This window comes from Protopterus annectens, chromosome 8.part0 (genome assembly GCF_019279795.1).
Source record: "Protopterus annectens isolate FY-2018-M chromosome 8.part0, PAN1.0, whole genome shotgun sequence".
Taxonomy (NCBI): domain Eukaryota; kingdom Metazoa; phylum Chordata; order Ceratodontiformes; family Protopteridae; genus Protopterus; species Protopterus annectens.
Window position 1 is genome coordinate 1,026,613,085 of NC_056741.1, and position 21,931 is coordinate 1,026,635,015.

At 40.7% G+C, this 21,931-nt stretch overlaps 1 protein-coding gene across 1 annotated transcript in view; it reads left to right on the top strand.

The window, feature by feature from the left end:
- Positions 1 to 21,931, top strand: part of GRAMD1A (GRAM domain containing 1A) — a 1,293,980-nt gene that overhangs the window by 353,273 nt on the left and 918,776 nt on the right. Inside the window, exon 2 of the mRNA XM_044079359.1 lies at positions 17,735 to 17,939. Within this exon, the coding sequence (XP_043935294.1) occupies positions 17,735 to 17,939 (205 nt within the window). The remainder of the gene's footprint in view (positions 1 to 17,734; positions 17,940 to 21,931) is intronic.

Consider the following 21,931-nt stretch of genomic DNA (forward strand, 5'->3'; position numbering starts at 1 on the left):
TTGCCATACAAGACGAGAAGGAGATAGGTAGGTCGAATGAGAGTTTATAAAAGTGTACTGGACTTCCTGAAACAAGTGTAAGTAACAAACTCTTGAAGCTTGGTATAAAGTGCTTACCATGCACAGTATCAAATTACACAGTTTTGATGTAAAAAGTGTGTTTTCGTATTTTATTTCTTTTTGTTAATAAGGATAGCCTCTACATTTTTCACAGGGTTGAAAAATCCTACTGCGACATCATGAAAAAATTAAACATTCAGAACGTCACTACCTCAATAACGTATCACCTCTGTCTGTACTGCATCCATCAGTAGGGTAATGAAAGACTCCAGTTTAAAGCCATAGTCAAATTCAGGCCACATTAGATAGCCTCAGCATTTGTTTTTTTTGCTTACAAACTAATTGCACAACCTGCATCAGTGGCTATTTTTGATTATTCCCTTGTTAGCTTTTAAGGCCTATCTTTCTCTTTTGTTTTTTTCACTATTTGCTGTGAATTTAATATTTGTTATCTATATCCTTCAGGTGAAACGCCTTAAGTTGAAAATATGCATATGTGAAGATGTAGTAGTGAAACCACAGTATAAGTAAGATGCTGCTCTTCTTGTTTTTGTATACCCAAAATGCTTTTCAGATAAATGTAAATCAGTACACGTTACCTGTCATGAAATTATTTTATGAATATGGTCTTGGAGTAAATCTAAAAATAAAATAATAAATGCTGCGGTAGTGTTGTCGCCTCACAGTTAGACGTTGCCCATTCGATTCTCAGAGCATCTTCTGTGTGGCGACATGCATGAATGGGCGTTCCTTCGTTGAAGGTTGTGCGTCAGGCCCGGCAAGCCAGCACGTAAAAATCTGCTGCCAATCATTAGCGGACTGGAGTTCCGCTGTGGCGACCCTTAACCGGGAAAAGCCGAAAGACACAAAGACAGCATACTATAATCTTGCAAAATCACTGCAGCTTTAACATAGGGAATATAACTGGAAATCAAACTAGTTGTAAAACAGATGCTTCAGAAAGTGAACTAAGTACTTTTTAGTAAATAGAGAGAAATGTAGAGGGGCAATAATGGAGCCTTGTTATGTGCTTCTTAGGATAATAACCTATGTAGGCGTGGAAGATTCACTGTTGACTCTAAAAGGTATTGGTAAGGAAGTCTTGCAACCAGAGCAAGTCCTGAGGACTAAAAACTGAATGAAGGCATGTTCATACCTCTCAACCTTTTAGCACAAAAAATCCTGAACAAAGCAAAAATAAAGGGGGGACAAAGGCCCTAAAATAGGGACAAATTTTAAATATTATTCTTATAAACTTAGAAAGTTGATAAAATAAGATTCGAGTTAGCATGCATTTTCTGCAGGATATGAAGTCTGAAACTCCAACATATGTCATTATTTAATTACTTCAATCCTTAATAATTTGCTCAAAAAACATTTTTGAGGGCAGGCTAAAATATGAGGCAAAAATCTGGTCAGCTGAGAAGTATGCTAAAGTTGTTGAGAAGGACTGAGTTGTCAACAAGGTCAAATGCTTGTGTGAAGTCAATAACAGGTGATCCTGTTAGGTTTTCCTTACTTATATAGAGATGAAATTTGTCTCTAAAGGGTCCATAAAGTTGCCACTGTACTCCTTACAGATAAAAGTCTGTGCTGTTTAGGGAAGGAAAATATTATTGTGAAAGATGAGACCTGTATCCTAAGAAAACATTGATCACTCCAGTATAAACATTATTTTATTTTTATTGTATTTATTTTACATTTGTTGACTGGTATAGTCCAACTGGATACATGTCCATTTTCAGCGGAGGCCCAGGTAGAAAAGCTCCAAAGGTGGTTACATATGCAATCATCACAATGTACAGATAAAACAGGAGTCCTCATAACATTGTACAAATAAAACACACTTTACAGTCACAGTTAAATTTATACAGTCTAACAAACTTCTAATCTGGTTTAACAAATAAAAAGATATTTGAGTTCCATTTACAGACATAGTATTAGTACACCAGTATGAATAAAGATTTAGTCACGTTTGGAGCAGGGAAATATCAATTGAGACTTGAAATACTCCTTAAGAGCTTTTTTGAATTGAAATAAGGGTGGTATCTAGGGTAATGTTAGCAAGAAGTGAGTTCCAGATTTTGCCAGCAGAGTTGGCCAACAAGGAGTCATCGTCTGAGTTGTTGGATTTGATGGTTTGCACTACCAGTCTATTAGATGACCGGAGTGATCTGGAGTTGGAGTGGGGATAGGTAATGATGTTATGTGATCCTATCTCGCCTACATTCTGAATGATGGGTTCGGAGCCGATCCATGCCAAAGAGCGAAGTCTCTTATTGGCTGAGCTTACTATATCCCAGGATGCACCACCACCAGTCCCCAGATCTCGCTTGCTGCTTCCCAAGACGTGGTCTCGAGCTGGCTGGGCTAAGTAGTTTATTAAACTAACTTTTCTGTCAGTTTTTTGCTGTTTTTGCTCACAAAAGCTGTTTTAACGGCTATCGCTAACTTTGTGTACGATTTGGATTTGGAATTGTTGTGTGTGATTGGGTTCAGTTTGTTTTCGGCCCCCCCTCCATCCAGGGCCTTCCCGGACTGTTAACCTTTATACTTACAGGGTCTCTAGTAATTGTACAAATTGGTTAGAGTTACCTGTTCTTTTTACAGGAAGAGTTGGCATTAATTATTACTGTAAGCTTTATTTATCAGCAGTAAAAATTTAGTGTACTTTCCTGTCAGAGTGACTAGATTTGTGTATCAACATGTCTCAAACCCCTAGGCCTTCGGGCTTTAAAAAATGTTCTAAATGTGCTTTTAAGATGTCTGTTACTGATGACCATCTACTTTGTGTTTATTGTTTAGGGGTAAAGCACTTGCAGGAGTCATGCAGCGTATGTCACGCTTTTTCTTCAAGGGTCCTCCAGGAGAGGAAAATTAAATTGATTCTCTAAGGCTTGATTATACCCTCTTTCGAAGAAGCGTTGGCTTGCTCTCCGTCTCCTGGCAAAAAGAAAAGGGTCCGGTTTCGACCAGTCCGTCGGATCCGACTGCCAAGAGACCTAGGCAGGCCTCTCCTTGCCGAGGTCTGCCTCGATCAGTATATCTCCTCGCGGCTCGGAGCCGATGGCTGGGGCATCGAGGCGGGTCACCTTCGCCGGCTCCACTGCTCGGAGCCGACAGGGTCGCCCCGCCAGACACTTCCTCCTCGGCACCGATGGAATCTGGTGTGTGTTTCCTCGGCGCCGATTCTCATCGTCCCCTAGTCCAACCCGCTCTGTTTCCTCTCGGTCTTCGAGAATGTCGGATTCTGATATAGACAGGGTGCTCCAAAGACTTTTCCAGTCCCCAGTCTTCCAAAAATTTGTTTCGGTTCCGACCCAGTTGGCCTCGGAGCCGATGACCATGACCCACCCCATTGCCATTCCTCCTCCGACTGCTTGGCTCCGGCGGAGCAGGTGCTCTTGGAGATCTCAGGGGGGCTCGACCCTTACTCCAACCCGGCCTCGGGTCCGAGTTTGGACTTCTTCGGCTGGACCCGAGGGTGATGTTTGGGACCTATGCTAGCCTCCCTCTCGGGGACTTCCGTCTACCATCATGGCGGAGACCGGACACTCCCAGGATTCTGGGGTCCGGCCAGGGCCATGAGGAGTGCCTGCCAAATCCTCTTCGCCATCTCTCCGGTTTTACCAGCACCTTCCTGGGCGTGGAGACTGGGTCTTTGGCAGTTCCCCTGTCCCAAAGGAGCCCGAGGCCTGAGGTTACCCCCAGTGGGGTTCCCTCCTCCTGAGGGTTCTTCGAGTTGTCTTCAGAGGAACCCCCAAGGAAGAGATCGTGCAAGAGGAAGCACGTGGACTCCCCGAGTCTATTACATCGGACACTGATATGGATGATGCGAGGGGTCCCCTAAGTCGTCCTCGGATGATGTCTCCTTTGCAGACATCTTAGAGATCCTCAAACAACGAGGCGGCTGGATGTCCAAACCCCTCTGGAGACGAATCAGTGCTCCTCAAGGCCTTTGGGGCTCAGCCCTCCGCCTCCTGGGTGTCTCCGCCCTTGACGAGCTTCTGGGTTTAGTTTGTCGGGGCGGGAACACCCGGATACCGTGGAACCAGTCCCTTCTCGTCCAAACAAATTCTTATCTGCTCCCCGAGAAGGAGTTCCGCGTGGCTGTAGATGCCATGGTGGTGGCATCTGCTACACAACAGGACGTGGCAGAGGCTTCAACGTCCATCCATCCTCCTAATAAGGAGTCTAGGAGTATGGATAGGTGAAGCGCACCCTGACTTCAGCGGCCTTTACCTTAAGGTCTCTGAATTATTTGGCACATTTTACCAGGCTTCAGAGGGATCTGGTCAAGGTGTTGTCAGACTCCTCTCGGGTAACCTACCTGAGCAGCTAGCCCAGTCCGTTAGCTCTCAGTTGGCTATCCTTACGCCAATTGCTAACTCGTCCATGAGGCTCATTTCCTGCGCGGGCGAAGGGGGGTAGAGCGGCAGGCACAGGCGTGGCTCACGAGACAAGCCTGGCTCGCTTGGAGGCCTTCAAGTCTTCCTTCGCCGACGCTCCCTTTGATGGGTCCTCATTGTTTGGACCCAAGGTGAAAGACACCCTTACCGCTGTGAGCAAGAGGGAAAACGTTATCTATTCCCCTTATCCCAAGGCCAAAGGAGGGGAAAATGTGGTTCAAAATCTCGCAAGTTTTTCTCCCAACAGCAGGAAGATTCCCGTCCAGAGGCAGAGGGCGGGAAATTTTTCAGGGAGACGCCGTCCCAGAGGCGGCAGAGGGCCCCGCAATTCTGGAGACCGCGAGTCCTTTCGTGGCTCTTCAGCCTCCCACACGACATGAGGGATTGCCCGGGTGTGCTGCTCCGGAGCCAGTCGGGTGTCGCCAAGCACCTAAAAGCCCGCGAGTCAATCAGTCAGCCCAGATGCCTGCTTCGCATAATTGCCGTCGTTTACACCATCCCATTCAAATACTCAGCCGCTCCGTGCAAGAGAATCCCGGAGCCACCAGCCAGTCAAAGGGAAATAGCAGCAGCAGAAGCTTCAAAGCTGCTAGAAAAGGAGTCATCCAACCGGTCCCCACAGACCAAATCGGATCAGGAAATTACTCCAGGTTCTTTTAGTGCCAAAAGACAGGGGACCTGAGACCAATATTGATCTCAGCAGACTGAACCTATCCGTCACGAAATCCAAATTCAATGGTCACGTTGCAATCCATTCTCCGTTGTTGGAGAAGGATGTTTGGATGTGCTCCATAGACCTCAAGGACGCCTATTATCACATACCGATACATCAGGCGTCCAGAAGGTATCTGCGCTTCAGCCTGGGAGCCAGTCATTACCAATTTTGTGCTCTGCCCTTTGGTCTCACCACAGCCCCAGGGTGTTCACCAAGTGTTTGGCAGTAGTGACGGCTCACCTGAGGAGTCTTGGATTCCAAGTGTTTCCCTATCTCGACGACTGGCTCCTGACTGCCACCACCAGGCATCTACTTATGGACAACCTCAAAGCCACCATCTCCTGGGTGTTTCCCTAGGGATTACATTCAATTGGTCAAAGTCTGTCTTGCTGCCCTCTCAGCATAAAGTTTATAGGAGCAGAGATAGACTCAAGATTGATGCGTCTTTCTTCCTGCCGAAAGGATCCGAACTTTACAGGGCCAAGTTCAAGCTCTGATCTCGAGATCCAAAGCCCCAGCCAGGATGGTCTTACAGGTTCTAGGCTCAATGTCTGCCACGGTACTTTTAGTTCCTCTAGCAAGGTTACACATGAGGATTCTTCAGTGGCTCTTGTCAACTCAATGGTCCTTTCAAGATCTTCCCTCAATCATCACATCATGATTACGGAAATATGCAAAAGGGACCTTCGCTGGTGGCTTCAGACATCCAACTTGGATCAGGGAAAACCCTTTGTTCTCCCTCCAGTGGTTACCCTGACGACAGATGCCTCCCAGATAGGGTGGGGGGGGCATTGTCTGGGCAGGCTAGTTCAGGGCTCCTGGCTTCCGGACGAAGCTCTTCTCCACATCAACGTGTTGGAGATGAGGGCTGTACTTCTATCCCTACAGGCCTTACACAAGTTTCTTCCTCAGGGCATCATCGCCATCCACACAGACAACATGTCGGTGGTTTGGTATCTGAACAAACAAGGAGGGACCAGATCGTATCCCCTTTGCAGAGAGGCCATGAGAGTGTGGGAATGGGCTGTAGCTACCAACCGCTTCTTGGTAGCGACCCACATCCCGGGAAAGTCAAATGTATTGGCGGACAAATTAAGCAGGACAATTCTCTCCTCACGAATGGTCTCTAAACCGCACAGTAGCAGCCCAGGTTTTCAAGAGATGGGGACGCTGCTGCGACCTATTTGCGACTCCACAAAACACCAAGTGCCAAAGGTTCTTCTCCTTGATTCCACATCAGGAAGTACCAGCCATGGATGCTCTAGCACAACCTTGGCCAACAGGGTTGCTTTATGCTTTTCCTCCAATTCCACTCCTTCCCAAAGTTATTCAAAAGCTTCTCAGCTAGGGTCTTCAATGATTCTGATTGCCCCATACTGGCCTCGTCAGATATGGTTTCCTTACCTGAAAAGCATGCAGTGGACGATCCGTGGACCTTAGACCTGATCCCGGATTTGCTAATCCATCAGTCGGGACATTGGCATCAGTCCCTTCAATCTCTGAAATTGACAGCTTGGCTCCTCCACTTCCAACCTTAGTTAGAAGTCACACACTAGACCCGAAGTTGTTCACATTTTATCTTCGCCCACAAACCCACCACTAACAAATTGTACCTCAGTAAGTGGAAGAGGTTTGCTATCTGGGCTCAACTCAAGGGCTTAGACCCTATCACTGCTCCTGTCCCAGAGGTTTTGTAATTCTTAACATCCCTATTTAATCAGGGATCTTCTGTCTCAACTATTAAAGTTCAACTAGCTGCTATCTCTAAATTCCATGAATCCACGGATCCTCCTTTGATGAGCAGCAGACTATGCAAAACATTCATTAAAGGTGCGAGTCTGTTAAGACCACCAGTTTTTCATCCTGCACCTCCGTGGGATCTTGATTTGGTGCTGCATTAACATCTCCCCTTTGAACCGGCTGCTACATGCTAATTAAAATATCTGACATGCAAGACCTCATTCTTAGTGACTATTACTTCGGGGAGAAGAGTCTCAGAGCTTCAAGCCCTGTCTATTAAACCACCGTATTTGATTTTCCACAAAGATAGAGTATCACTTAGGCCTAATCCATCCTTTGTCCCAAAGGTCTGCTCTAGTTTCTGTCTTCAACAATCTCTAGAACTACCAGTTTTCTTTCCAAAATTCTCTAATGAAGCAGAATACACTCTCCATAAATTGGATGTTCACAGGCAATTACGCTTCTATTTAGACAGGACTCAACAACTTCGTAAGTCAGACCAGTTGTTTGTGTCCTTCTCAGATAATAAATTGGGCCAAACCATCACAAAAGCTACAATCTCAAAATGGATCAGAGATTGCATAACTCAGGCCTATTCTTCTTGAATAAGCAACTTGCATCATCTATCAAAGCTCATTCTACCAGAGCTATGGCTACTTCTATAGCTTTTCATTCCAAGCTCGCTATTTCGAAATTTGTGCTGCGGCTACTTGGTCCAACCCGCACACTTTCATTTCCCACTACAAATTGGATGTGGCATCTAAAGGACGAGCTTCATTTGGTTCCACGGCACTCAGGAGTGTTTTCCAGTGAGCCACCCAGGATTCAGGTGCTAGGACGCTGTCCCATCATTCAGAATGTAGGCGAGATAGGATCACATAACATCTTTTAGTTATGTACTCACCATAACTTCAGATGTTTGGGATCCATCTCACATTCCTGATACCCACCCTCCTTCCCCCTGCCTCACAGATCAGGAGAGATTGAACGGTTTTGAGCTCCACTGTTTTTATCTTGTTTCATCTGACGATGTTATATAAGCAGGGTATGCATGTGTGCATGTATGCGGACAAACTAGATCTGGGGGACTGGTGGTGGTGCATCCTGGGATATAGTAAGCTCAGCCAATAAGAGACTTCGCTCTTTGGCATAGCGTGCAGTCGGAGCCGAGGGATCGGCTCCGAACCCATCATTCAGAATGTAGGCGAGATGGATCCCAAACATCTGAAGTTATGGTGAGTACATAACTAAAAGTTTTTCAGTGCAGGTGTATTTTCTGGTTGGTTAAGTGCTTTGTGAGCCACAATAAGTTGATTATACTGAAATTGCCTGGGTAGCTCTAGCCATCTGAGATAATTTAGATTTTTACAATGATGCTTTCTATAGGGTAGACCAGTGGCAAATCTAGCTATGTTATTGTAGCAGCTTGAGAGTTTGTTAAGATCATTTATATTTAGGTTGACAAGTAAAGGGGAAGCATAGTAGAGTGTAGAGAGTAAATGTGAGTGGGCAATGGAAGTCCTAGCATGTGGGGTAAGGAATGGCTTTATCCTATATAGCGAGCCCAGTTTTCTATTAATGGCTTTGATTGTTTTCTTGGCGTGCACATCAAACTCAAGATTGTTATCTGTAATAACTCCTAGAAGTTTTGTATGGGCATCTGGAGAGATTATGGTACCATTATTAGACTTAATGGAGAGAGATAGCACTGTGGATCTTTGGGTGGAGGAGAACAGTAGGAGCTTTGATTTGTTAGGATTTAGAATCAGACAGCGAGTGGCAAGCCAGTTCTCTACTGGGTTAAAAGTACTGTGAGTTATTGTTAACCGCGCTGTTTGTGAGGTGCCAGTGCAACTCAATGTTGAGTCGTCTGCGTATTGAATGCAGTTGGCTTCAGGGATGACTGTGTGGAGGTCATTAATAAAAATGGAAAACAGAAGTGGTCCCAAGATAGACCCCTGTGGGACACATAGGGGGTTGGGTAGGAGGTTTGAGAGTTTGTTCTGCCATAAGGCGGATTGTTGTCTATTGTGCAGGTAGTATTCAAACCATCGGAGAGAGTGATTGCCTAGATACATTGTTGCCAGGGTGTTGATGAGAAGATGGTGGTTAACCATAATCAAAAGCCTTGGACAGCTCCAAGAAAAGGGCTGAGGATAACTTCTTGTTGTTCCTGTTATAGTTTATTGCATTAGAGAAGGTGAGGAGAGCTGTGGTGGTACTATGATTTGGCCTGAAGCCAAGCTGGGAGTTAGCCAGTAGGTTCTTTTGGGTTTGAAAGTACAGAAGTTGTTTATGTTCGCATTTCTCCATGATTTTTGCCAGAGGTGATAAGATGGCTATGGGTCTATAATTAGATAATTCAGTAGAGTTACCACCTTTATGGAGGGGTATGACACAAGATATTTTCCAGATAGAGGGAACTGAGGCTTCTGATATGGACCGATTAATTAGAATGGAAGTGGGGTACACTAATCAGCAGCTTTTTGCAAATATTCAGCTGGGAGAAGGTCGGCAGCTAGGGTAGTAGGTTTTAATTTTTTGAGTAGTGATCAAATGAAAGATGTAGAGACTGTTTGGAAGCTAAAGGAGGGCTGGGAGCTGGGTGTGTTGTAGGTTAGAGGAGTTACGGGGTAATTGGCTAGCAAGGGCTTGGATAATTTCAGTAAAGAAATTATTAAAGGTGTTAGCAGCATCTGCTGGTAGTTTATTAATAGAGGCTGAGGGAGGTGGAGTGGTGGTTTGACCTGGGTGCAATCATTTTTTTATCCCTGCCCTGAATTTTTGGGGGTTATTTTGCTTTTCTTGCTGGAGATGGAGGTAGTAGTTTTTTTATCGAATAGAATGGACTGTTTTGTCTCCTTTCTTAGTTGTCTAAATTTGGTTTGATTTAGAGGATTTAGATTTAACAGGATTATTATTCCTCTCACCTTCATTAAACTGAAAGAATATGACAGCTGAAAGTTAAGGACATTGTTTGTTGTTGTGCTACAATATTGCTTTTCCTCTGTTCTCCTCCTCAAGAACTGTTTTGTTTTTAACAGTTTAACGACTGTATGAACACTAGCATCTGTTAAAGCTTGCCAGTGCAACTTAACTGTCTAAAACTTGTCATTATTGATATTCTTAAAGTATTTATCAAAAAAGACAAAGATTGGGTGCTTTGATATCAGGCATTGTCTATGATTCTAATGGTTAATGTATTTGTTGTATATATTTGCTGCAAAATAGAAAAATCCACTGCCAACCATTAGTGGACCGGAGTTCCGCTGTGGTGACCCCTAACCGGGAAAAGCCGAAAAAGTTATTTGCTGCAAAATAGATGGTGGTGAATAGGCTGCATTCTGACTTTGTTGTACTCCACAGAGATGGATTTGTGTGCATTTCTTTGTCAATATTCTTGAGGCTGAAAGCTGTAAGGTGTCAGAGAACAGAGTTGAAATGCTTGGTGCTTCAGTAAAGTCCTATAGTGTGTCACCTGCAATTAATTTAAGTCAATACGGAGTTTGTGAATAAGTTTTCTTTTTTTGCAGTGTCAGTTTGCTTCATAGCATGTGTAACATTTTGTGTGAATCACATGCCTTCATTCCATTTTTTCATCTTCTGTAGTTCTTAGTCATTTCTGGTCATAATTTTGTAAAATGAAAATCGGCACATTCATAATTTTGAATTAGTGTATGTAAATCACTACTTTCTGTATGGTTGAGCCTATCAACTCAATGGACTTGTCTGCAAGACATTTCCTTGACAAGGACCTTTCCCTGTACAACCATGTATTTAAATGTATACAAGCTGTCTTCTAAATTCAAGAAAAAAAAATCACTTTCCAGCAGGCATCATGGAGAACTTTACATCATATTATCACGGACCTAACTAAGAACTCAAGAGAGGTTCCACAACAAAGTAAAACCACATAAACAAAGAACCAGAGTTAGGAATGCAAGCCATACTAACTTGTCTAAATTATGTTTATATTGCAAAGTTATGAAATTGCATTCATTTTGTAAAATCAAAAAAAAAAACATTTAAGCAAAGGAATGCAAGCCAGTCCACAAGTATATCTGCAACGGAATCAGCTTTAATAACTAATCAGATTATGCACTTTGTCTGTAAATGACTTCCTTAGCATTTGGTGGCTCAAACAAACAAGATCAGTTCAAATAATCTTGTCCAGTCAAACTCAAAAAAGAAAACAGAGCTTGAGCAGTAATGCAAAATACACATTTAGAATAAATATGGATATGTCACTTAAACTGTTTTCTTGTGAGATTTTTTATATGATTCAAAAATGCTGTTAACATCTTAGAATATCAACATTAATATTAATAAAATATGTTAACAAGCGTGCAGATGTGAAAAGCAACTATAATATTCATAATCACAACCTTGTATCTTTAAGGCTAAAACACTGCTAATGCAAAGTTTATCACTGATTCCTGGTGGTTTATCTACCCCCAATCTTGGCTGCCAGTATAATTTGCTACTTTCCAATCTTTTTTTCCCATAACACCTCAGTCTTGGGTTTCTTTCCACTTTCTCCTTTACCATAAAATAAAACATTTTAAAGCTTCTGTATAACGCACTAGGGTTGTTCTTTTTATGAATATCTTGTTTGTGCTCATAAATATGCTTTCTAAAAGACATCTTAGTTTCACCAATTTAAGGAGGGCGTGAGGGCAGGCATGAGGGCATTTTGCTAAATATTTTAAATGTTCCATATGTATCGGGATCAAATTTAACCATAGTCTACATGGATTACAAGAACTGCATCTTTTGGTGCTGTTCTTGGTATTTATTTGACTTAAATAATGTTTCATTCAAAAATGTTTTAAAGTTATTTGTCCTTTTGTATACTAATCTTGACCTAGGACCTAACAAGTTATTAATGTCAAGGAAGCTTTCAAAATTATTGCAGTGCTTTTCTGTACTGCTTTGATCATGTCTTCCAAGATTATCATATTGTATTTCATATCATCATATTTCAGAACCATCCTTGTGAAATTACACTGTACTCAGTCCTAGTAAAGGGGTATGCACCCCATCCCATTTTTTTCTGAGCAGTTTGCTATAAATATTATCAATAAATTCAGGTGGATATGCCCTCTCAAAACATCAGTCTTAATTTTTGTCACTCCAATAAAAACTGATCAAATTGAGAAAAAATTCTTGCAAGGCACTCAAATTATTGAAAAGACAAACTTTTTTTTTTCCGAAACAGAATATGTTTTTTATCAAAGTGCAAGAATGTATTGGAATATGCAGATTTCCTATATAGGATAGAACCAAAACAACTGTTAACTGTATCTTTTAAAATTGTGACAACTAAGTAATTCATTGCAGGTGTAGACTTGTGAGAAGTAAATTCCAAAATATTAGCAGTGGACCCAAGATGCTTAATGAAATCTTCTAACATTTCATCAGAACTCTTCCAAAAAATTAAGTTGGAAAGTTGCATATTAAAATAATAGCTGAAATTAGGGGCAGATAAAAATGTGATCACTGATTTCAGGATGTTTTATAGAGGCTGTAAGGTTTTGATTGTGATTATTAGATTTGATTTCTACATTTGCAAACGTGTTAGTAGATTTTATTATTAATGCTGATATTATAAAAGTTTAATGATAAGCTTTTTCTTATGTGAAATTTCCAAATTTATTCTAAGTTTGTTTTGCATGGGCCTAATTCACGTTATCGTAAGCTGACAATATCGAGTCTGATATTGTCGGCACGATACTATCGAAAGTGAAGAACATTGTGCAAGTAAACAAAATTCTCCGTAAGGGGAGATTTCCGTTTACCTCAATGTAGTGTGGTCTCGGAGTTGGTATATTTAAGTGGGGGGTGGGGGGGTGCGGGGGGGCGTGCCCCCCTGCCTACGCTATTTATTTTATTTTTTTTTTTATTTTTTTTACGTTATTCAGTGTTTTACTTAATCAATCAGTAAAGTTCGACCTTTATTGATTCGATTAAGTAAACTTTCGATAACGTGATATAGATGCGTTTTGCATTACTGCTTGTGCTCTGTTTTTGCTGTTTGATTGGACAAAATTATTTAAGTTGATCTGTTTATTGACCCTCTAGATTATGAAGAAGTGTATTACAAATGAAAGCACTTGATCTTTTTTTTTTTTTTTTTTTTTTTTTTTAAGCTCTTTCTGTTGCTGATGTACAAGTGGACTAGCTTGCGTTCCTATATTACCACAACTTGGTTTTTTGTATGAACATAACATTAAAACCTAGTTCTAACTTAAATTATGTCCAATTGCTGCTCTCAAGGAACCTGCTTTCTTTTCTTAAACACTTTGCAAATAGTTTAATTTAGTTCTTTCATTCACAGTAAGCTAGTATATTTTGTTTTTGCAGCATATTTCGGCTACCTTGTAGACCATTTGCTTTTTTTTTGTTTTGTTTTGTTTTGTATTTGTTACATGCTGAAAATGTAATAGAAATTTCAGAAAAAATGTGCTTTCAGAGTTTGTGTAATCTTCCATTTTAGTTTGTGACTTTTATAGGACATACCCCGAAAATGACCTTTATAACGGGTAAAACATCATCATATACTGACAAGAGCTTTCAAGCATAATTAAATGTGCTACATTTAGTAGTGACACCAACTCTGCTATTAAAGGTGATAATAATCAATATGCTCTGACTGTTAATGATGAAAGTGCTGTTGAAAAGCCACAAAAACTAAAGCAGTGTAGACCACATGAACTTTAAATGAGGTCTGACAAAGGAATGGGGTCTGGCTGCACCTCACACGCCAAAATAAAATTGCATTTGAAGGAATTAAAGCAGGCAAAACATTACTCCCTTCATTCTTTTATGTGGCTGAACCAACTTTAGCTTTCTCACTGAAGAGCAACAGCATTGCGCTGTATACCATTAAGAAGCCAAAGAACTCATGAAGGATGAAGACGTGGTCACTTATTGGTGGTCACTCAGAAGTGACGCATACTACCCCTAACCCAATGCACTTAACTGTAAACAGACAGATTTTTAAAGCTGATGGTCACTTCCTTTGGAAACCAGACTTTCCTTTTTTCATTTGTGGGTTGTCTTCTCCAAGGTATATCAGGTGCAGACGGCATTTATTTTTGCAACATGTAATAGGTAACTTGGGCCGCCAGATTCATAGGCACCTTTCACACAGAATATCAGCAGCAGTGTGGAGGGTGTGTGATTTCCTGAGCCAGCAGGCATGTGGTTCTTAGGCAAGAAGACTTGTCTACTGGAGTATGCTGTGTACATCTGTGAGTCTAGTTGCAGAGTACTGAATATGTAGCTGGAAACACTGTATACATATGTGTGTGCATGTGCAGTGAAGGGGTATGGTTCAGAGGATATTGTAAAGTGCATCCAGCAAGGGATTTTAAAGTATATAAGAGGAGGAGGAAGTTGATGATAAGGCAGTAGGGGTATGTATATTGGATGGCCAGCATGCTTGTAGCATAATTCTGATTGTGCAGCACAGTCATGCGTGGTGGAAAAGAATTACATAGGAGAAGTTCGTTGGCCAACTATAACTGCTGACATTTGGGATACAGAAGATGATTCTTCATTGCATATGTAGCTGGAGGTGTCTTCAGGAAAGGGCAGTAACATTTCAAGGATGTACATGTGGGCTTTCATAGCAGGCATGGCCTGTGCTGATCCAACCAGCAGATGGGATAACTTCATACCCCTCAGTTTGTACAGATTTTCACAGAATATCCAGATTTTTGCCTCATATTTTTGGTCAATTTCTCATAAAAGTTTTGGTTTTCTGGCAAATCACTTGGGATGATCTGAAGATTGAAGTCACTAAATAATGACACATTTGAGTTACAGAGTTATAGATTTCGAATCCTTCAGAAAAAGTATGTTAAAACAAACCCTGTTATTCTAGCAACCTTCTTAAGTGTACAAGAGCAATATTTAAAATATGTCCCTGTTTTTCGTCCTTTGACCCCCCCCCCCCATTTTTGCCAGGCTTTGTCTGGATGTCTTGCACTAAGAGATTGAGAGATATGGATGAATTTATTCAGGAGACATCTGTGAGCAACATAACTATATGCTAAAACAGAGATGATGGGTAATGGACAGAAAAGTTGGCTAGCACTTCAGGGTCTGGTAAGTTACTCTCAAACACTCAGACGAAGGCTGCATAGGAATAGCATTTACCTTATGGTATGTAGGGATATGGGCTATGTGCATGATAGACATTGTGACGACCAGTGCTGGAGGACTGTGGTAAATCAGGCAGGCAATCATTAAATTAACATAAAATCTGTTATATTTTAACATAACGGTGTAAATAACTTATGTAAATAATGTATGTGTTGTAAGTAAGAGGGATGTCATAGGAACAATAGTTCTGTAGCTTTACCTGTTAGCTTCATTCAGTACTTTGGACAAGCACAGTAACAGTAATGGTGTTAATATTTTGCTTGCCTAACCAGAAATGACAAAAAAACAGCATTTGTTAAGGTATATGTTTAATTAAAATATGTCAGAAATAATAGTCCCTTTATTTTTTTTATTAACAGCAGAATTAGAACCTAAGCCCCAGGGTGCAGCATCATAAAGTTCTGAATTTCAAAGTGCTGGGATTATAGATGGATTAAAATATTAGTAAGTAAAAGCATGTATAAGATCCAGTACTTCTGTAGCCAGTTAGGATTAAGTCACTGAAAAACATGCTGTTTGTTACTTATCCACAATATTATGTAGCTGGTAGTACAGTTATTCTGCTAATGAAACGGATAAACATGTTGCATACCATAATTATTTCATTTGTATATTATTTTATACATGAAACAACTGTGTGCAATATTTGAACATTTGTTTCCTTTGCTTTGTCTGTTAAAATAGATGTGGCAAATTCATAACTGCTATGTCTTAAGTGATACTTATATTGCATATGGCTTGCTTAGAGAAAACCCTTCATGTCCCTTGATGTTTGCGTTTGGTATTTAGTATATTACTTGCAAACAACATGCAATCATTATTATGTAACACAGTCTGTGCATATTACATGTTTCTTAACACTTAGCAAAAGTTCTATTAAAATTACTTTTCAGTTTTTGGAGCATATGAATAAAAGCTTTATTTAGCCCTGTTAATGTCTTAAGACCTATGTTTAAGCAAGTTTTAGTGGAAAGTGCATTGAAGGTTCTCTTAGGTTTTCTTCTGAAGAAGTAGAGCGTGGGTACATGTATTGTAATGGTGATTCTGCACATTGAAGGTTCTCTTAGGTTTTCTTGTGAAGAAGTAGAGCGTGGGTACATACTTGTATTGTAATGGTGATTCTGCACATTGAAGGTTCTCTTAGGTTTTCTTGTGAAGAAGTAGAGCGTGGGTACATAATTGTATTGTAATGGTGATTCTGCACATTGAAGGTTCTCTTAAGTTTTCTTGTGAAGAAGTAGAGCGTGGGTATATACTTGTATTGTAATGGTGATTCTGCACATTGAAGGTTCTCTTAGGTTTTCTTGTGAAGAAGTAGAACGTGGGTACATACTTGTATTGTAATGGTGATTCTGCACATTGTAGGTTCTCTTAGGTTTTCTTATAAAGAAGTAGAGCGTGAGTACATACTTGTATTGTAATGGTGATTCTGCACATTGAAGCTTCTCTTAGGTTTTCTTGTGAAGAAGTAGAGCGTGGGTACATAATTGTATTGTAATGGTGATTCTGCACATTGAAGGTTCCCTTAGGTTTGCTTCTGAAGAAGTAGAGCGTGGGTACATACTTGTATTGTAATGGTGATTCTGCACATTGAAGGTTCTCTTAGGTTTTCTTCTGAAGAAGTAGAGCGTGGGTACATACTTGTATTGTAATGTTGATTCTGCACATTGAAGGTTCTCTTAGGTTTTCTTGTGAAGAAGTGGAGCGTGGGTACATACTTGTATTATAATGGTGATTCTGCACATTGAAGGTTCTCAGGTTTTCTTGTGAAGAAGTAGAGTGTGGGTACATACTTGTATTGTAATGGTGATTCTGCACATTGAAGGTTCTCTTAGGTTTTCTTCTGAAGAAGTGGAGCGTGGGTATATACCTGTATTGTAATGGTGATTCTGCACATTGAAGGTTCTCTTAGGTTTTCTTCAGAAGAAGTAGAGCGTAGATACATGTATTGTAATGGTGATTCTGCACATTGAAGGTTCTCTTAGGTTTTCTTGTGAAGAAGTAGAGCATGGGTACATACTTGTATTGTAATGGCGATTCTGCACATTGAAGGTTCTCTTAGGTTTTCTTGTGCGTGGGTGTATACTTGTATTGTAATGGTGATTCTGCACATTGAAGGTTCTCTTAGGTTTTCTTGTGAAGAAGTGGAGCGTGGGTACATACTTGTATTGTAATGGTGATTCTGCACATTGTAGGTTCTCTCAGGTTTTCTTCTGAAGAAGTAGAGCGTGGGTACATACTTGTATTGTAATGTTGATTCTGCACATTGAAGGTTCTCTTAGGTTTTCTTGTGAAGAAGTGGAGCGTGGGTACATACTTGTATTGTAATGGTGATTCTGCACATTGAAGGTTCTCTTAGGTTTTCTTGTGAAGAAGTAGAGCGTGGATACATACTTGTAATGGTGATTCTGCACATTGAAGGTTCTCTTAGGTTTTCTTGTGAAGAAGTAGAACGTGGGTACATACTTGTATTGTAATGGTGATTCTGCACATTGAAGCTTCTCTTAGGTTTTCTTGTGAAGAAGTAGAGCGTGGGTACATACTTATATTGTAATGGTGATTCTGCACATTATACTTTTGGTTATTTCTGTACATAATGACAGTGTGCTAACCGCAGCCTTCTTTTTTTAATGCCCTACAGCACAGCTAATAACTCCCCTCGGAGCACCCCAGCAAGCTCACCCGCTGTACGCAGGCGTCTGCTGCTCCCCTCCAAAACTCCAGACGGGGACATCATGGTAGAAAAGGGTTCTGAAAGTTCTACAGAAAAAACCCCCACGCAGTCTCTACAGAATTCCCTGCCTGGCTACCCTTTACCTTGCAGAAATGTCATCAAGAATCCCAAGGTAAGAAGCACAGTTTTCATACATAGAATTTCAAGAGTCCAAGAGGTGTTTAAAAGCAGTAGCATAGTGCAGACTGGCAAGTTATTTGCACCAACTTTTTCACTACTTTAATGCATTACTTTGATCATTAGCATATTTTGCAAAGAATTAAGCAACAAAATTCTTGACCAGTAGGACTGACTGTATATTCCAAATGAGTAAAATCTTCATGCCAGTCATCCATAAGTATTTCTCTTATAAACTTGGAATGTTGCTGATCTTGCATTAGCGTGCATTTTCTGATGGATATTTAGTGATCCTCAGTTTGCCAGAAAAACATATATTTTATGTGAAGACCAAAAATATGAGTAAAAATTCTGGACATTTTGCAAAAACCCAGAAAGTTGAGAGACGTGATCATCATCATTAAAAACAGGCTTCCCTTTTCTTACGTGGATTGGAGGAGTGTCTTGTCAACTGTTGACACTTCTGTTGAGTCAGAGCCAGTCTCTGCCTTCCTTAACAGTTAAGCCCACCTGTTTTCTTGTCTTCTGTCACAAAATTCCACCTCTTGGTTAGACATCCTTTTTCTCTTCTTGTCTTCTGTTTACTTCCAAGTCTACTTTACCAGATTGTCTTATGCACGTGTCTGAACCATATTAATATGTTCTCCTTGATCTTTTCTGTAATCAAGGCTACTTTTGTTTCTGCTGGAATGTCCATCCTCATGTCTTCATCTTTCTCACAGAGTGTCCTACTGTCTGTTTTGGGCACTTCATCTTCATCACCTTAGGCTTCCTAGCTGCTGTGTCTTCACTGCAGAGGTTTCTGTACCATACATCTGCACTAGTTTCAGCAGTGTTTTGTGCACCTTGTTGTCCATCTTCTTTTGTATTGTTCTATCACACACTCCTCCCCCCTGACACTTTGTGCCAGTTGGCTGTAGGGCCTCTGAGTCTTGCTTTGACCTCTTCATTCATACTTCCTTCTTCACAACACCACCTCCCAGCTACATGAAGGTGTTAAACCTGTTCTACTGTTCCTCATTCTATATCATTCTTTCATTCTTTCTTCATTTACTGCCATGACTACTATCTTGTCTGTACTCCGTTTCATCACATGTGCCTTCAGTTGAGTATTCCAGTTGTGTTTCACTTGCTGAAATTTCCTGCTGGTAGTGCCACATTGTTTGTATACAGCAGCACTGTTAATCCTCACCTTGGCCTGTTAGAGGTGACCCTATCAATGTTTCCAAGACTCTGAACTGTTGCAGTTCTACCCAAATCAACTTCCTTGGTACATTTTCATTTGTTTTCTGCAAGTCTATGAATGCCCAGTTGAACTTGTTTATCATCTGAAGTTTTTTCTGCACTAACTGCAAACATTGGGTCAGTTGAACTGCATCCTGCTCTGAATCTGAACTGCTCATCTTCTGTATTACTTTCTGTTATTTTGCATACTTATTAATCACTTTCTAAAATGCATTCATGCAGTGTCCCAGGAGTTTGGTACTGGCTGCAGTTGTGGATATCCCCTTTGTTATTGTACACTGACACTAGAATGCTTATTTTCCAGTCATGTGGAATATACCTCTCTCTCCATACAACTATCAGTACCCTCTTGAGCCATTTCTTTCTTAACATAACCAACAGCTGTTTCCCTGACTTGTCATTCCTTCGTGCACTACGTACTTCTCTGACGGTGGGTTCTATTTCCTCTGTCATTATAGGCTACAGTACAGGTTCTTCATTCAAGTATTTCCTGATGTACTCCTTTCATTTGCTTGCCAGCACCAATTTTCTATGCATACCTTAACTTCATTTCCCAGTTTCACACATGACTTTTCTCTGTCTTTACACATGTTCTGAGATGCTTCCATTCTTCAACTCAACCCGTTTCCTCTTTTTTCAGAGGTGCTAGAGTCCTGTGGATTTCTTGGAACTCCTTTGATTTTAATTCAGTCAGTGTTTGTCTTCATCCTACCTCAAAGCCTTCTGTGACCACTATTTGCAAATGATTCTGATCACCTGTGGTTTATGCAGGGCTCTGACTGTTTATTACAGTTAAGTTTGCAATCTCCGATTTGACCCCAGTACCCTTTTCTGACTTGAAGAAAGTCTATATAAGTTACATGTTGGCAACAGTTTTAGGTGATCTTGTGACTGTCGTAGTGAACCATGTGCTGGCCACCCTTAGCTCTTAAAGAATTGTTCCTCCTTCATTATTTCTTTTGTCCCCAACCATGAGGTCCTCTCAGTCCTCTTATCCTGTTCTGCCTGTCCTAAAATGGGCAGTCACACCCCACTTATGAAGAATGGCTAATTTTGTCCTGCTTTATCAAGAAAACCCTACAACTCTTTTCCTCATCTTTGCAGGCCTGCTGTGGAGCAGAGACTGTGGTAATGAAGACTGCCTCATCTTCACTCTGGAGTGTGATTGCTAGAGTCGCCCTTTATCTCACATAGTTCCTATACCATTTCTAGTCTGTCCCTTCTAAGTAGTAGATTCTGGACCCCAGAACAAGAGACTGCACTGCAGTGCTCTTCCAGTGGACCCCAGAACAAGAGACTGCACTGCAGTGCTCTTCCAGTGGACCCCAGAACAAGAGACTGCACTGCAGTGCTCTTCCAGCTTGAGTCCTGAATACACAGGATATCTAGACTCTTCCTTATCATGAACTTGAGTAAAAGTAGAAGACAGTTTCTCATTTCTCACTTATTCCACTTTATACATAGTATGTACAACTATGTACCACTAACTAGAAATATTAACTGTTCACTGTTCTTGCTAACTGTTTGCAGGCCGGTGCTTGAAAGTAGGATCATAAGTTTGATTGTCAAATTTACAATCTACTGGCTTTTATAAAACTTGATTGTTGTAACCACCTTGTTGATGCTTCTTACTTCCTATATCTTTATCAAGAACATTTTTAAAGGAAATTAATAAATTAATGTATAATCTTGGAAAGTGCTGTGTGATGTTTATACCATATTTTTTTCTGTTATTGATATTTGTTCTTGATATTGGTTTCCTTAATCTGCTCCTCCATTGGCACTTTCTAAACATAGTAGTTCAAGCAGAACAAGGTCAGACATTGTCTTACTGAGCAGGCAGAGATCACTTTTAAAAAAACTATAAGAAACATGATAGAATTACAATTCTGGAAACTTTTTTCCTCAAAATATTTCAGTGTGTACAAAAGAAGGCACTGTATTAAAAATGGGAAGGTTCAAGGAAGTGTAATATAGTGTTGTGAGTTCCCTGTGGGTGATCAGACATGCAGTTTAGAATTCTGTTTTTCCTAAATCTTCAGTGGTGTCGTTGTCTATGGTAATTTATTTTACAATCATTATTTTTTTTTACTGTTTTTGACACATATGACACTGCATTTTCTGACATAAATTTTAAGGTTATTACTACTACAGCACCAGATTTGTAACGTTTTGCAGACTAAATTTAAGAACATTGATGATTTGTATTCAAGTGATTGTATTACCCAGTTTGCAGTAATCAGCATATTTGGTTCTCCGTAACACATTTATTACTTTTATAACTGAAAAGAATAGTCCAAGAATAGGTTGTCCCAGTACAATGCTTTAATGGTACCACTGGTAACCCCCATTGAAACACAGAGGTAAAATCTCCAGTTGTTTTTCCATTTTGTAACTAGTGATTTATATTTATCTACCCGCAGTAGTGGTGCTGCAGTAGCGTTGTCGCCTCACAGCAAGATGTTGTCGCATTCGATTCTCAGTTAGAGCGTCTTCTGTGTGGAGGCATGCGTGAATGGGCGTGCCTTCGTTGAAGGTTTTGCATCAAGGCTGGTAACTCGGCACATAAAAATCCACTACCAAACATTAGCGGACTGGAGTTCCGCTGTGGTGACCTCTAACCGGGATAAGCTGAAAGACACAAAAACAACTAGTGATTTATCTAATGACTATCCAGTGTAGTGACATTTGATGCTTTTAATTTGTCAGTTATTCTCTTTAAGAGGAGTCAATAGCTTCAGG